The sequence below is a fragment of the Symphalangus syndactylus genome, chromosome 18 (assembly GCF_028878055.3).
Source record: "Symphalangus syndactylus isolate Jambi chromosome 18, NHGRI_mSymSyn1-v2.1_pri, whole genome shotgun sequence".
Classification (NCBI taxonomy): domain Eukaryota; kingdom Metazoa; phylum Chordata; class Mammalia; order Primates; family Hylobatidae; genus Symphalangus; species Symphalangus syndactylus.
The window spans coordinates 55362245-55378459 of NC_072440.2; the positions used below are offsets into that span (position 1 = coordinate 55362245).

Consider the following 16215-nt stretch of genomic DNA (forward strand, 5'->3'; position numbering starts at 1 on the left):
CACGGTGGCTCACACCTGTAATCCCTCCACTTTGGGAGGCTGAGGCAGGCGGATCACAAGGTCAGGAGATCAAGACCATCCTGGCTAACATGGTGAAACCCCATCTCAAGTGAAAATACAAAAAATTAGCCGGCATGGTGGCAGACGCCTGTAGTTCCAGCTACTTGGGAGTCTGAGGCAGGAGAATGGCGTGAACCCGGGAGGCAGATCTTGCAGTGAGCCAAGATCACGCCACTGCCCTCCAGCCTGGGCGACAGAGCGAGACTCTTGTCTCAAAAAAAAAGAAATAAAAGCTTCCCTTTATCAGATATTAACTCTAAAGAAACACATCTCTGAACTGCCGCAGTTTCTCTTCTCTCCAGTAAATTATCCATAAGATTGTCTCCTAAATACCACAAATTATATAAATCATTGGACACAAAACTTTTACCCTGTTTTGAATCTCCCTTATGTTTTAACGTTTATATATATCCCAACGTGTATTTTCCAGATAACAAAATCAGCTTTTCATGATATAAAGTCTCTAGCTAATATCATTTGTTGAAAATATTGAATTCAATGAACTGAGAGCAAAGAGCTTATCTTGCATAATTGTGTACTGACGGGATGTGCTCATTGGCTCCTCACAGGAGACTCCTGTGCTGACCAGAATAGAAAAACAAAAGCGCAAAGAAGAGGAAGAAGAGCGTCAGATTCTTCTAGCAGTGCAGAAGAAGGAGCAGGAGCAGATGCTAAAGGAAGAGAGGAAACGCGAGTTGGAGGAGAAGGTCAAGGCAGTGGAAGGTATGTGTAGTGTCCGCGTGGTCTGGAGAGGTGCATGTCTGTGGACCAGCCGTCCTGTAGCCAGAGCCAACTCAAGCTCAGTCCTGCCATGCATCTGAGTTGTTTCCGGCAATTTTTTTTTTTTTTTTTTTTTGAGACGGAGTCTCGCTCTGTCCCCCAGGCTGGAGTGCAGTGGTGCGATCTCGGCTCACTGCAAGCTCCGCCTCCCGGGTTCACGCCTTTCTCTTGCTTCAGCCTCTCCGAGTAGCTGGGACTACAGGCGCCCGCCACCACGCCCGGCTAATTTTTTGTATTTTGTTTAGTAGAGATGGGGTTTCACCGTGTTAGCCAGGATGGTCTTGATCTCCTGACCTCGTGATCCGCCCGTCTCGGCCTCCCAAAGTGCTGGGATTACAGGCTTGAGCCACTGAGCCCCGCCGTTTCCGGCAATTTCTATTTAAATATCTTGTGCATTGTATTCCGACATGTTCATTGACCTGTATCCACCCCCACTGGCTTTACATTCCTTCTAAAGCACTAGTATTGGTCATTCTTAGTGTGTCTTTCAGAATCTTGCTTATTTTTCTGATCTCTGGGTTCCACATATGAAATAGAAAAAAAAATTTTTAAGGTATTGATGACAACTGACTTCACAGATATAATTTTGAACACAAATGAGGTATGTTTAAGAAAAGTCTCAGTTTTTTGTCTATTTTTAGATGTGGCCCTGTTCACCTCTAGAATATTACCATTAATATTATTAGGACAAAGCTGTTTTCTCAGGTCCAGTTCTAGGTCTTGGGCTAATGAGGCTTTTTTTCTGTTTATTTTTGTTTTTATTTTTATTTTTGAGATGGAGTCTCGCTCTGTCGCCCAGGCTGGAGTACAGTGGCGCGATCTCGGCTCACTACAAGCTCCGTCTCCCTAGTTCACGCCATTCTCCTGCCTCAGCCTCGCGAGTAGCTGGGACTACAGGCGCCCGCCACCACGCCCGGCTAATTTTTTGTATTGTTAGTAGAGACAGGGTTTCACCATGTTAGCCAGGATGGTCTCAATCTCCTGACCTCGTGATCCACCCATCTCGGCCTCCCAAAGTGCTGGGATTACAGAAGTGAGCCACCGCGCCCGGCCACTTTTTTTCGTTTAGAGTTCTGCAGGCAAAGGATAATAACTGTCTTTAGATGTTTTCTTAGATAACAATTGTATTTATAAGCTCAACCTGATAAATCATGTGATAACAGATCACTTGGTGTAATTAAAGATAGTCCAAGATTTACCTTTTAAATAAGTGTATTGAATATTTTTAATTTTTCAATAAAACAGCATAGCATATGGATTTGGCTTTTTGAATGCAGTGTTTTGCAGGGCAAAATTTCAGTAAATTTTGGCTAAGAAAATTGAAGGATTCTGGCCTTATGTACCTATTAAGTAACGGAAAGTTACTTAACCTATTATATGCACCTCATTCCTACCAAGATCTTTTTTTTTTCTTTAGTCTCGCTTTGTCGCCCAGGCTGGAGTGCAGTGGCACGATCTCATCTCACTGCAAGCTCCGCCTCCCAGGTTCTCGCCATTCTCCTGCCTCAGCCTCCCGAGTAGCTGGGACTACAGGCACCCACCACCACGCCCAGCTGATTTTTTGTATTTTTAGTTGAGACAGGGTTTCACTGTGTTAGCCAAGATGGTCTCGATCTCCTGACCTCGTAATCTGCCCGCCTTGGCCTCCCAAAGTGCTGGGATTACAGGCATGAGCCACCGTGCCCAGCCCTTTTTTTTTTTTTTTTTTTTTTTTTTTTTTTTTTTTTGATACGGAGCCTCACTCTGTGGCCCACCTGGAGTGCAGTAGCACAATCTTCACTTACTGCAACCTCTGCCTCAGCCTCCCAAGTAGCTAGGACTATAGGTGTGCCACCACACCCAGCTAATGGTTGTATTTTTAGTAGAGACGGGGTTTTACCATGTTGGGCAGGCTGGTCTCAAACTCCTGACCTCAAATGATCCTGCCGCCACGGCCTCCCAAAGTGTTGGAATTACAGGCGTCAGCCACTGTGCCTGCCCACCTTAAGGATTTTAGAATGAATAAAGAAATGAGGGGTCAGGCACAGTGACTCATGCCTGTAATCCCAGCACTTTGGGAGGCCAAGAGGGGCGGATCACATGAGGTCGGGTTTTCGAGACCAGCCTGACCAACATGGAGAAACCCCATCTCTACTAAAAATACAAAAAATTAGCTGGGCGTGGTGGCGCATGCCTGTAATGCCAGCTACTCAGGAGCCTGAGGCAGGAGAATCGCTTGAACCTGGGAGATGGAGGTTGCAGTGAGCTGAGATCGTGCCATTGTACTCCAGCCTGGGCAACAAGAGTGAAACTCCATCTCAAAAAAGAAAAAAAAAGGAAGGGAGGGAGGGAAAAGAAAAAAGAGAAAGGAATGATGGCTGGGCATGGTGGCTCACGCCTGTAATCCCAGCACTTTGGGAAGCCGAGGTGTTCGGATCACTTGAGGTCAGGAGTTTGAGACAGCCTGGCCAACATGGCCAAACGTGGTGGCTCACGTCTGTAATCCCAGCTACTCAGGAGGATGAGGCGGGAGAATTGCTTGAACCCCGGAGGTGGAGGTTACGGTGAGCCAAGATCGTGCTACTGCACTCCAGCCTGGGCGACAGAGCAAGACTCTGTCTCAATTAAAAAAACAACCCTTAGTGCATATAATCTACAGGTTTATCCTGTGTCATACTATGTAGTGTATCTCACTTGTAAGATCTTCCATAATTGGCTATGTCCAGTGCCACATTTAAATTCCTCAGGACATAATAACTGGCTTTTATTTGTTTAAATTTTTTAGTGGAATTGTGTTTTTTTATTTAATAGGGTCCTTATTGGGTACACCTGTCATTTTAATTTATACAGGCAGGTCCAAAACTCATTTTTATGGCTCAGTTTCTATAATGTAAGATTAATAATGCCTATATTGTAGTCCCATCTACAGTAGTCACAAATAAAATTAAATCCTAGGAATTAACCAAAGAAGTGAAAGAGCTCTATAATGAAAACTATAAAACATGGATGAAAGAAATTGAAAAGAACACCCAAAAACTGGAAAGCTTTCTACGTTCATGGATTACTAGAATCAGTATTGTTAAAATGTCCATACTACTCAAAGTAATCCACAGATTCAATGCAACCTCTACCAGAATACCAATGACATTCTTCACAAAAATAGAAAAAAAAATCCTTTAATTTATATGGACCCACAAAAGACCGAGAATAGGCAAAGCTATCCTAAGCAAAAAGAACAAACCTGGAGGAATTACCTGACTTCAAATTACACTTCAGAGCTGTGGTGACCAAAACAATATGAGGATCTGGCATAAAAACCAACACACAGACAAATGGAACAGAATAGAGAGTCCAGAAACAAGTCCACACACCTACAGCAAACTCATTTTCAACACAGGTGCTAAGAACATACACTGGGGGAAAAGACAGTCTCTTCTACAAGTGGTGCTGGGGAAACTGGATATCCATAAGCAGAAGAATGAAACTAGACCCCTATCTCTTGCCACATACAAAAATAAAATCAAAGTGGATTAAATAATTATATCTAAGGCTGGCCGTGGTGACTTCTACGCCTGTAATCCCAGCATTTTGGGAGGCCAAGGCGGGTGGATTACAAGGTCAAGAGTTCAAGGCCAGCCTGGCCAAGGTGTTGAAACCCCGTCTCTACTAAAAATACAAAAATTAGCCGGGCGCGGTGGCAGGCACCGTTAATCCCAGCTACTCACGAGGCTGAGGCAGGAAAACCGCTTGAACCTGGGCAGCAGAGGTTGCAGTGAGCTGAGATTGCATCACTGCACTCCAACCTGTGTGACAGAGTAAGACACCATCTCAAAAAAAAGAAAAGAATTATATCTAAGACCTCAAATTATGAAACTACGAGACGAGAAAAAACGTTGGAGAAACCCTCTAGGACATTGATTTCAAGCACAGGCACCGAAAGCAAAAATGGACAAATGGGATCACATCAAGTTAAAAAGCTTCTGCACAGCAAAGGAAACAACCAGCAAAATGAAGAGACAACCCACAGAATAGGAGAAAACATTTGCAAACTGCCCAATTGACAAAGGATTAATAACCAGAATATAGAAGGAGCTGAAACAACTCTTAGGAAAAAGTCTAATAATCAGATATTAAAATGGGCAAAATATTTGAATAGAGATTTCTCAAAAGAAGTCATACAAATGGCAGACGAGGCCAGGCATGTTGAGTCCTGCTTGTAAGCTCAGCACTTTGGGAGGCCAAGGCTGACAGATTGTTTTAGCACAGGAGTTCAAGACCAGCCTCGGCAACACAGTGAAACCCCATCTCTACAAAAAATACAAAAATTAACCAAGCATGGTTGTTCATACCTGTAGTCCCAGCTACTGGGGAAGCTGAGATGGGCACACAGCTTGAGCCTGGGAGGTCCAGGCTCCAGTGACCCGAGATCATGCCACTGCACTCCATCCTGGGCAATAGAGCGAGACCCTGTCTCAAAAAAATTTAAAAAACAAGCCAGGTGTGGTGGCTCACGCTTGTAATCCCAGCACTTTGGGAGGCCGAGGCGGGCAGATCACTTGAGGTCAGGAGTTCAAGACCAACCTGGCCAACATGGCAAAACCCTGCCTCTACTAAAAATACTAAAATTATCTAGGCATGGTGGCACACACCTGTAATTCCAGCTACTCAGGAGGCTGAGGCAGGAGAATCGCTTGAACCTGGGAGGCAGAGGTTGCAGTGAGCAGAGATCAAGCCAAGACTTCACTCCAGCCTGGGCAATACAGCAAGATTCTGTCTCAAAAAAAAAAAAAAAGCAAACAAGCTTATGAAAAATGCTCAGCATCATTGATCATCAGAGAAATGGAAATCCAAACTATTATGAGATATCATCTTACACAGTTAAAATGGTTTATATCCAGAAGACAGGCAATAACAAATACTGGTGAGAATGAGAAGAGAAAATCCTCATACACTGTTGGTAGGAACATAAATTAGTCCCCCACTATGGAGAACAGCTTAGAGGTTCCTTAGAAAACTAAAAAGAGAGCTACCATAAAATCCGTCAATCCCACTGCTGGGTATACACCCAAAAGAAAGGAAATCAGTATATCGAAGAGATAACTACACTCCCATATTTTTTGCAGCTCTGTTCACAATAGCCAAGATTTGGAAGCAAGCTGAGTGTCCGTCAGCAAATGAATGGATAAAGAAAATGTGGTACTGATACACAAGGGAGTACCATTCAGCCATAAAAACAGAAAGATGCAGTCGTTTGCAACAACATGGGTAGAACTGGAGGTTATTATTGTAAATGAAATAAGACAGGCACAGACAGACTGGATATTCTCACTTACTTGTGGGATCTAAAAATCAAAATAACTGAACCCTTGGAGATAGAGGGTAAAAGGATGGTTACCAGAGGCTGGGAACGATAGCGGAGGGTTGGGGAGAGGTAGGATGGTTAATGGGTACAAAAAAAATAGTTATTATGAATGAATACAATCTGGTATTCGATAGCACAGCATTGAAGTATGGCTTTCTTTTTTTTTTCTTTTCTTTTTTTTTTTATTTTTGAGACAGAGTCTCACTCTTTTGTCCAGGCTAGAGTGCAGTGGCATTATCTGGGCTCCTACTTCTCAGGTTCAAGTGATTATCGTGCCTCAGCCTCCCAAGTAGCTGTGATTACAGGTGTACACTACCACACCCGGCTAATTTTTGTATTTTTAGTAGAGATGGGGTTTTGCCGTGTTGGCCAGGCTGGTCTTGAACTCCTGGCCTCAAGTGATCCATCTGCCTCAGCCTCCCAAAGTGCTGGGAATACAAGCATGAGCACATACCCAGCCAGAAGTACTGTTTTCATTCCAGTGGTGAGAAGGTGGAGAGTAGACAAATATTGTGGGATAATAGTGGTGAGTGATCTGAAGTAAAATTAGGCCAGGTTTACAGGTAAAGAGTGACATGGCTGGGCGTGGTGGCTCCACCTGTGGTCCCAGCTACTTGGGAGGCTGTGGCAGGAGGACCCCTTGAGCCCAGGAGGTCGAGGCTGCAGTGAGCACTGATTTCCCCTACTGAACACAGCCTGGGTGATACAGCAAGACCCTGTCTCAGACAAAAAAGAAAGTCGTCTCTGAAGATTTGACATTTAAATAAAGTGAATGAGGTTGACCCGTGAGTGCTTGAAGAGGAAGGCGCAGTGCAAAGAGCAGAGGCACGGAGGCAAGGATATGCAGCAGGAAGTCCAAGGCGAGGCTGCAGTGGAGCAGAGCAAAGCAAGCACAGGAAGGCTGGCTGGAAGTCCCGGCAGGGCTGGAGCGGAGCAAGCACAGGAAGGCTGGCTGGAAGTCCTGGCGCGGCTGCAGCAGAGCAGAGCGGAGGAAGCACAGGAAGGCTGGCTAGGCATGAATGAGTCCTAGCAGGTAGCCCAGGGTCGCATCGGGATGGGCTGTGCAGACCTTGTTAGAGGGTTAAATGGGCTGGGCACGGTGGCTCACGCCTGTAATCCTAGCACTTTGGAAGGCCGAAGTGGGCGAATCACGAGGTCAGGAGATCAAGACCATCGTGGCTAACACAGTGAAACCCCGTCTCTACTAAAAATACAAAAAATCAGCCGGCCGTGGTGGCGGGTGCCTGTAGTCCCAGCTACTCGGGAGGCTGAGGCGGGAGAATGGCGTGAACCCAGGAGGCAGAGCTTCCAGTGAGCCGAGATCGCGCCGCCACACTCCAGCCTGGGCGACAGAGCAAGATTCCGTCTCAAAAAGAAAAAAGGATTAAATGAAAACAGGACAGTCTCTAAATGATAGTTTTGTTTGTTTGAGACAAAGTCTCGCTCTGTCTCCCATGATAGTTCTTATGGAAGGAATTTTTGTAAGCCATAAGATACTTAACAATAACCTTTTCCAGACTTTTTAGTAGCTTCCAACTACAAAAAAAGAGAAATAATCAATTATGTACTAATCAGACACTTTTAAAAATTACAACAGTTTGTTCAGAGAAACAAGCTTTGTATGACATTCTAAGCGGATTTTATTCTGCAGGTTCTTTTCACATAATGAGTAATATTTGTGTTGGGAATGACTGAGCAGAAATTTCATAATGATGTGAAGATCTACCTGTAAATAGTTCCTCTGTCGTATGCTGGTATTTATATTCTAGCATCTCAACAGTGCTGATGGTCACTCATCTTGGAGTTCCCTGAATTTTTTTTTTCACAACTCCTGTAATGTTACATTACCCATACTTTTTTTTTTTTTTTTTTTTTTGAGACGGACTGTCGCTGTGTCACCCAGGCTGGAGGGCAGTGGTGCTGTGCCTGGCACATGACTGCATACTTTCAAGGAGAGGACTCAGAGCTTTTATTTATTTAAAGAAACTTGAAAGGAGGAAAGTGGATTAAGAAACAAAAAAATAATAATAAGGCCAGGCACGGTGGCTCACGCCTGTAATCCCAGCACTTTGGGAGGCCGAGGCAGGCAGATCACGAGGTCAGGAGATCGAGACCATCCTGGCCAACATGGTGAAACCCCGTCTCTACTAAAAATACAAAAAAAAAAATTAGCTGGGCATGGTGGCGTGCACCTGTAGTTCCAACTACTCGGGAGGCTGAGGCAGAAGAATTGCTAGAATCTGTAGGCAGAGGCTGCAGTGGGCTGAGATCATGCCACTGCACTCCAGCCTGGGCGACAGAGCGAGACTCTATCCCCCTCCAAAAAAAAAAAAAAAAAAAAAAAAAAAACAAGGCAAAAAGTGAAACAGCCAAGTGTCCACCAGTGGATAAAAGGAGAACCTGAATGCAGTATACACTTAGAGTGGGGTGTTATTCAGCCTTAAGAGGGAAGGAAATTCTGAAACATGCTACAACATGGATGAACCTTGAAGGTATTACACTAAGTGATATCAGCAGGGCACACCTGGACAAATGTTTTGTACTAGAAGCTGAGGCGAGAGGGAAATGGGGAGTCAGTGTTTAATGTTACAGACTGGAGTGATGAAAAGGTTCTAGAAATGGATACTGGTGATGGCGGCACAACATTACTTACACACTTAATGCTACTGAATTGTATGCTCATTTGGGTGATATGTCTGAGGAACTAGAATGAGATGAAGCCAGCCATGACGAAAGAAGTAACTTGTAGTTAATCAGTTGGGGTCCAGCCTTGAAAACCAAAACTACACTAGCTACTTCAGCAGGGAAAACGTCACATGACTCTTTGGTAAAATGGGAGTTAGAAAACAAAAAAAAAGGTTAAAGGGATCCCTGTGGTGACATAGATGGAGGAAATGGGAGTGTCAGAGGTGGGGGGCTGCAGCCCCACTGCTGGCACTATGAAGGCAGGCAAACTCCCGCCGCCACGTGTGGCTTCGCGGATGCAGGACCATCCATCCCAGGATGGGTTGAACGGCATCAGCAAACAAACGGAAGGAAATCGCTGTCCTCCTCAGCGTGCTTCCCGTGGTCGGTCTGATGCTCCCTTTGGCAGAATATAAAGCCAGCAGAGAAGGGAGTTGTATGTGCAGGATCCCAGCCCAGTATCACAAAGCAGAACATGAAAATTGGATTTGCAACTATCAGAAAAGGCTTCATAACAGATGCAGGGGGCAGAAAGCATGAAAGGTCCTGTATGTGTTCACTATAAGTTCTAGAAGGAAAGAATCAGTATGGTAAGGCCAAGAGAATATTCAGAAACAATGATTGAGTAGTTTTTTGGTTTGATGAAAAACCCTGATCCTCAGATACAGAAAGCAAGAAGAGATATAAACTGGATATAAATTACATGTGGGCATATGGAACTGAATTATGGAACATTCTGTTCCCTAAAACAACCAATTTGGAAAAGGTAGATTACCCTGAGAGGATGTTCTTAATAGTGACAGCAGATAGGAGCAACAGCAGACCTCAGAGGACGATGGGATTGATGGCCAGGTGCAGTGGCTCGTGCCTGTAATCCCCGCAGTTTGGGAAGCCAAGGCAGGAGAATCACTTGAGTCCTGGAGTTCAAGACCAGCCTGGGCAACATAGTGAGGCCCCATCTCTACAGAAAATGTTAAAAATTAGCCGGACATGGTGGTGCATGCCTGTAGTCCCAGCTACTCGGGAGGCTGAGGTAGGAGGATCACTTGAGCCCAGGAGGTCGAGGCTGCAGTGAGCTGTGGTTGTGCACAGCACTCCAGCCTGGGCAACAGAGCGAGACCCTGTCTCAAAAAAAGGAAGGGGTGGGTAGTGGGTTGAATTTTGAATTTTTTTATTAGTTCCTTAGGGCTGCCATAACAACCTCCATTAACCAGGTGGCATAAAATAACAGAAATTTATTCTCTCATAGTCCTGGAAGTTAGAAATCCAAAACCTAGGTATTGACAGGGTTTCACTCTCTGAAGACTGTAGGTGAGAGTCCTTGGCCCTTCCAGCTTCTAGTAGTTTCAGGACTTCCTTGGGTTTTCTGCAAACTTAGAATAATAGAATGAAACTTCCTCAGCCAGTATCTTAATAATCTAAGCAGACCTACTTAATGGGGAAACATTAGAAGTGTTCCCTTTAAAGTCAGGATAAACACAAGGATTTCCTCTATCGTTTCCATTTAATATTGTATTGTAAGGATTTAGTGTCTACAAAGAAAAATACATAGGTATGTATACATATTTGGAGTGGTGTATTACTTGAAACTCCAAGAAAATCACCCAGGAAACTATTATAGCTAAGAAATTCACCAAGTAGGTGTATTCGTTATTATTCTTTTTTTTTTTTTTTTTGAGATGGAGTCTCACTCTATTGCTCAGGCTGGAGTGCAGCGGTGTGATCTCGGCTCACTACAGCTTCCGCCTCCCAGGTTCAAGTAATTCTCCTGCCTCAGCCTCCAAAGTAGTTGGGATTACAGGCATGTGCCACCACGCCTGGCAATTTTTTTGTATTTTTAGTAGAGATGGGGTCTCACCATGTTAGTCAGGCTGTTGTTGAACTCCTGACCTCAGGTGATCCACTGCGCCCAGCTGTTCATTATTATTCTATAAATGTCAACATGAACAATTTTATTAAAAGATAGCATGACCCAGGCAGGCGCAGTGGCTCACACCTGTAATCCCAGCACTTTGGGAGGCCGAGGTGGGCAGATCACAAGGTCAGGAGATCAAGACCATCCTGGCCAACTTGGTGAAACCCCATCTCTACTAAAAATACAAAAATTAGCTGGACATGTTGGTGCACTTCTGTAATCCCAGCTAGCTACTTGGGAGGCTGAGGCACGAGAATCACTTGAACCCAGGAGGCAGAGGTTGCAGTGAGCTAACATAGCGCCACCACAGCACTCCAGCCCGAGCAACAGAGTGAGACTCTATCTCAAAAAAAAAAAAAAAAAAATTATAGCCGGGCACAGTGGCTCACACCTGTAATCCCAGCACTGTGGGAGGCTGAGGTGGATGGATCACTTGAGCTAAGGAGTTCGAGATCAGCCTAGCTAACATGGTGAAACCCGTCTCTACTAAAAATACAATAATTACCCAGGCATGGTGGCATATACCTGTAATCCCAGCTACCCGGGAGGCCGAGGCACGAGAATTGCTTGAACCTGAGAGGCAGAGGCTGCAGTGCGCTGAAATCACACCATTGCACTCCAGCCTGGGTGATAGAGTGAGGCTCTGTCTCCTAAAAAAAAAGAATCTGTGGATCTCGACACACTCTTCCTAAAATTCATATAAAAGAACAAAAGGCCTTTTTTTGTTTATTTGTTTGTTTTTGAGACGGAGTTTCGCCCTTGTTGCCCAGGCTGGAGTGCAATGGCGCGATCTCGGCTCACCGCAACCTCCGCCTCTGGGGTTCAAGCAGTTCTCCTGCCTTAGCCTCCCAAGTAGCTGGGATTACAGGCATGCACCACCACGCCTGGCTAATTTTGTATTTTTAGTAGAGACGGGGTTTCTCCATGTTGGTCAGGCTGGTCTCAAACTTCCGACCTCTGGTGATCCACCTGCCTTGGCCTCCCAAAGTGCTAGGATTACAGATGTGAGCCACCGCGTCCGGCCGAGCAAAGGGCGTTGTATAGCTATGATAACTTGCAAAAACAATACGATAGGGGCAATCATTATGTCACATAATGAGATCAAATCTGCAGTGATTGAGAGAGAATGGTATTGGCATAGAGACAGACAATGAGACCAGAAACAGACCTTGAGAGAGAACATGGGTTTTTCAGAAACAGCGCCAGGCATGGTGGTGTGTGCCTATAGTCCCAGCCACTCAGAAGTCTGATGTGGGAGGATCCATTATGCACAGGAGTTCGAGGTTGTAGTGAGCTATGATCCCAATAGAGTGAGACCCCTGTCTCTTGGGAGAGAACAGTGGTACCAGGACACTTGTTCATTTATAGGGAAAATATTTACATCCCTGCTCTTTATATAAGTTCCAGATACACTAAAGGACAGAACCTTTCTGAAGAAGTTGTAGATGGGATAGAAAAGAATTTTTAAGTACAAAAAGCAAAAACCATAAGGAGAGAGAGAGAAAGAGACAGAACTGACATATTTGATTGCTTTATTTATTTATTTATTTTTTTGAGACGGAGTCTCACTCTGTTGCCCAGGCTGGAGTGCAGTGGCACAATCTCAGCTCACCGCAAGCCCCGCCTCCCGGGTTCACACCATTCTCTTGCCTCAGCCTCCCCAGTAGCTGGGACTACAGGCACCTGACACCACGCCCGGCTAATTTTTTTTTTCTTTTTTTTTTTCTTTTTTCTTTTTTTTTTTTTTTTTTTTTTTTTTGTATTTTTAGTAGAGACAGGGTTTCACTGTGTTAGCCAGGTTGGTCTTGATCTCCTGACCTCATGATCCACCTGCCTTGGCCTCCCAAAGTGCTGGGAGCTGAGATCGTGCCATTGCACTCCAGCCTGGGCAACAAGAGTGAAACTGTCTCAAAAAAAAAAAAAAAAAAGGCCAGGCATGGTGGCTCATGCCTGTAATCCCAGCACTTTGGGATGTCGAGGCAGGTGGATCACAAGGTCAGGAGATCAAGACCATCCTGGCTAACATGGTGAAACCCTGTCTCTACTAAAATACAAAAAGTTAGCCGGGTGTGGTGGCGGGTGCCTGTAGTCCCAGCTACTCGGGAGGCTGAGGCAGGAGAATGACGTGAATCCGGGAGGCGGAGCTTGCCGTCAGGCGAGATCACACCACTGCACTCCAGCCTAGGTGACAGAGTGAGACTCTGTCTCAAAAAAAAACAAGAACAACAAAAATTAGCCAGGCATGGTGACAGACGCTTGTAGTCCCAACTACTCAGGAAGCTGAGGCAGGAGAATCGCTTGAACCTGGGAGGCGGAGGTTGCAGTAAGCCGAGATCACACCACTGCACTTTAGCCTGGGCAACAGAGTGAGACTCCATCTCAAAAAAAAAAAAAAAAAAAAAATTCTGTAACCTCATTGGAAATGATGGACACCCGTTTGACAGTGCCTGATGAAGTTTACGTATATACTTTTTACTCCTATCTGGTCATTCTGCTGCTGGGTTCACATCTTAGAGAATCCTTACACACATGCTTGAGAAAACATGTTTTAAAATAACTTTGTTGATACTATTGTTTACAAACTTCTAAAACTGGAATCAAGGAGAATAATGGATTGTTAAGCTGTGGAATAATCATACCATGAAATACTGTGTTAACATTAATAAGACAAAATGTTTAAAGTTTGACAGGTTGGGTGATACATGGGTATTCGTTAATTTACAGTTTTCTTTATGGTTGAAATTGTTCTTTTTTTTCCAGAAAAAAAAAATGTTGGTTTAGAGAACTTTCTTAGAGGTCGAAAAAAAAGCAAAATAATTTTTAAAAATTTAAAATTATTCTTAAAAATTGGTGATAGCAAACTTCTTTTCAGTGAGTAAAGGAGATATAGATTAGCATCACAAATGAAAATAATTTGGGAACAAAAACTCAAGTCAAATGTAACCCAACAGAGATCGTGTCTTGCTCACAGCAGTAGTCAGGCAAGGATCCTATCCCTTGTGGAACAGAAGCTAGAACTGGGGAAGAAAATAGAGGCTCTGGCCCGGCGCCGTGGCTCACTCCTATAATCCCAGCACTTTGGGAGGCTGAGGTGGGCAGTTCACCTGAGGTCAGGAGTTCGAGACCAGCCTGACCAACATGGAGAAACGCCATCCCTACTAAAAATACAAAATTAGCCGGGCATGGTGGTGCATGCCTGTAATCCCAGCTACTCGGAAGGCTGAGGCAGGGGAATCGCTTGAACCCAGGGTGCAGAGGTTGTGGTGAGCCAAGGTGGCGCCATTGCACTCCAGCCTGGGCAACAAGAGCAAAACTATGTCTCAAAAATAAAAAGAAAAAATAAAACAAAATAGAGGCTCTTGCTGGCTTCTCCTCCCTTCCATCTTTGTGCTTTGCTGTCTGGCAGTCTCATTTTTCTCCTTGCCTCTTTTCTTTGGCCCCTACCTCCTTGTTCCCTGCGAGTGGTAAGTGCCCCACCAGGCTGGGAGTGGAATGCCAAATGTGCTTCTCATGGCTGTGGCTGGGAGCCAGGAAGAAAATCATCCCTGCCTTCCAGCTCCTTGCCAATCCCAGCTGGCATCTTTCCCCTCTTCCCAGCCAAACTCCCACTGGCGGCAGGGCCTGCTGCCTGATCTGGGGGTGGGGTGGGGAGCAGACCATTGCTTGCATGGATGCCTTCATAAACGCAGAACACGAAGAGCTGGGGCGTGCATTTAAAATCCTGTGTGTGTGTGGACTGAGAGTCTGGTCCTAAAAGAGGATTTGCGGATGTTGCTTTTTTTAAGTAAAAGATCAGAATGGCCTCAAGTAATCCAAGAAGATAGTCCTCATTCAACCTTGTGCTTTTTCCTTTTTCTTCGACTGCCATTCTTCTGTTTTCTTCTGCCTTGCTCCCTCCCCTCCTGCCCACCCTGTGCCTGCCCTGCCACCTTCGTCTCCCACCTTGAGCTCAGTGTGAGTGAGGAAACAGGTTCAATTAGTTAGTTTACCCTTGTCTTAAAGCATTCCATCTGTAGAAACATCCTAATTACCAAAAAGAGGGTGGCACAGGGAGCAGAAGTTGCTTCCTAATCCTGCTTTGGTGGCCTGGTTCTTCCTTCTCTCACAATGATGAAGGAACACGCCACGTCAGTGTCTGGAGTGTGCTTAGCTCACTCAGCCTTTGTGTTCATTGTAGATCGAGCGAAGAGGAGAAAGCTCAGGGAAGAAAGGGCATGGCTGCTGGCTCAAGGAAAGGAGCTCCCTCCAGAACTTTCCCATCTGGACCCCAATTCCCCCATGAGAGAGGAAAAAAAGACTAAAGACCTGTGAGTATTTAGTAACAACAACAGTAGCAACTGGTAGCATTTATGAAGCATTCAGACACTTGCCTCATGCCATCCTTAGAACAGCCCTGTTGGGGAACAGTGGTCACCATTTGCGAGTGCACAGGGTGGGCCCTGCACTCACAGCTAACCCTGGTGCCCTTCCTCAGGCACACGCAGACATGCCTGGCCACCCTGGCCTCTGACACTCTTGCTGCCACACTCTGTGATACTTAACACTAAGCTCTTCTTTCCTCATCCCCTCAATTTAATGAAATCAGAATCTGATTATTATGTAAATTAGCTCCTTGGAAATGTGAACAGTAGTTGATTCTTTTTGAAGTAATTACTTCCCGTGATGGTACTAGGTACCGTGTGTCTTTACGCCTTACTGAAAATTCAAGAGGCAGATACACATTCAGTGTTCATGAGCTCATTTATCATATGCTTTTTTGGATTATTCTTTAGATCACAAAAATATTCATAAGTAAAGTTAAGAATGTGCTATAGGCTGGGCTCACGCCTGTAATCCCAGCACTTTGGGAGGCTGAGGTGGGCAGATCACCTGAGGTCAGGAGTTCAAGACCAGCCTGGCCAATATGGTGAAACCCCATCTCTAATAAAAATGTTTTAAAAAATTAGCCGGGTGAGGTGGTACATGCCTGTAGTCCCAGCTACTCGAGAGGCTGAGGCAGGAGAATCGCTTGAACTCAGGAGGTGGAGGTTGCAGTGAGCCAAGATCATGCCACTGCACTCCAGCCCAGGTGACAGAGTGAGACTCCTTCGAAAAAAAGAAAAAAAAAAAGATTGTGCTGTGAAGCCTGGGCAACGTGGTGAAACCTCACCTCTACCAAAAATACAAAAATTCACCAGGCATGGTAGCACACACCCGTAGTCCCAGCTATTCAGGAGGCTAAGGTGACAGGATCGCTGGAGCCCAGGAAATGGAGGCTGCAGTGGGCTGTGATCACACCACTTGACTCCAGCCTAGGCAACAGAGCAAGATCCTGGCTCAAAATAAGTAAACAAAGAATGTGCAATTAAATAAGTAACATTCTAGAACCATAAAGTTCTGGATCATCCAGGCCAACCCCACATTTTATAGATGAGGAAAGTGACATTCCCGGTTT

At 45.1% G+C, this 16215-nt stretch overlaps 1 protein-coding gene across 5 annotated transcripts in view; it reads left to right on the forward strand.

The window, feature by feature from the left end:
* CECR2 (CECR2 histone acetyl-lysine reader) overlaps positions 1–16215 on the forward strand; it is a 195328-nt gene that overhangs the window by 163704 nt on the left and 15409 nt on the right. For all 5 annotated transcript variants that reach the window (XM_055253237.2, XM_055253238.2, XM_055253240.2 and 2 more), the window contains 2 exons: positions 630–783; positions 14959–15088. In XM_055253237.2, coding sequence (XP_055109212.2) covers positions 630–783; positions 14959–15088 — 284 coding nt within the window. The remainder of the gene's footprint in view (positions 1–629; positions 784–14958; positions 15089–16215) is intronic.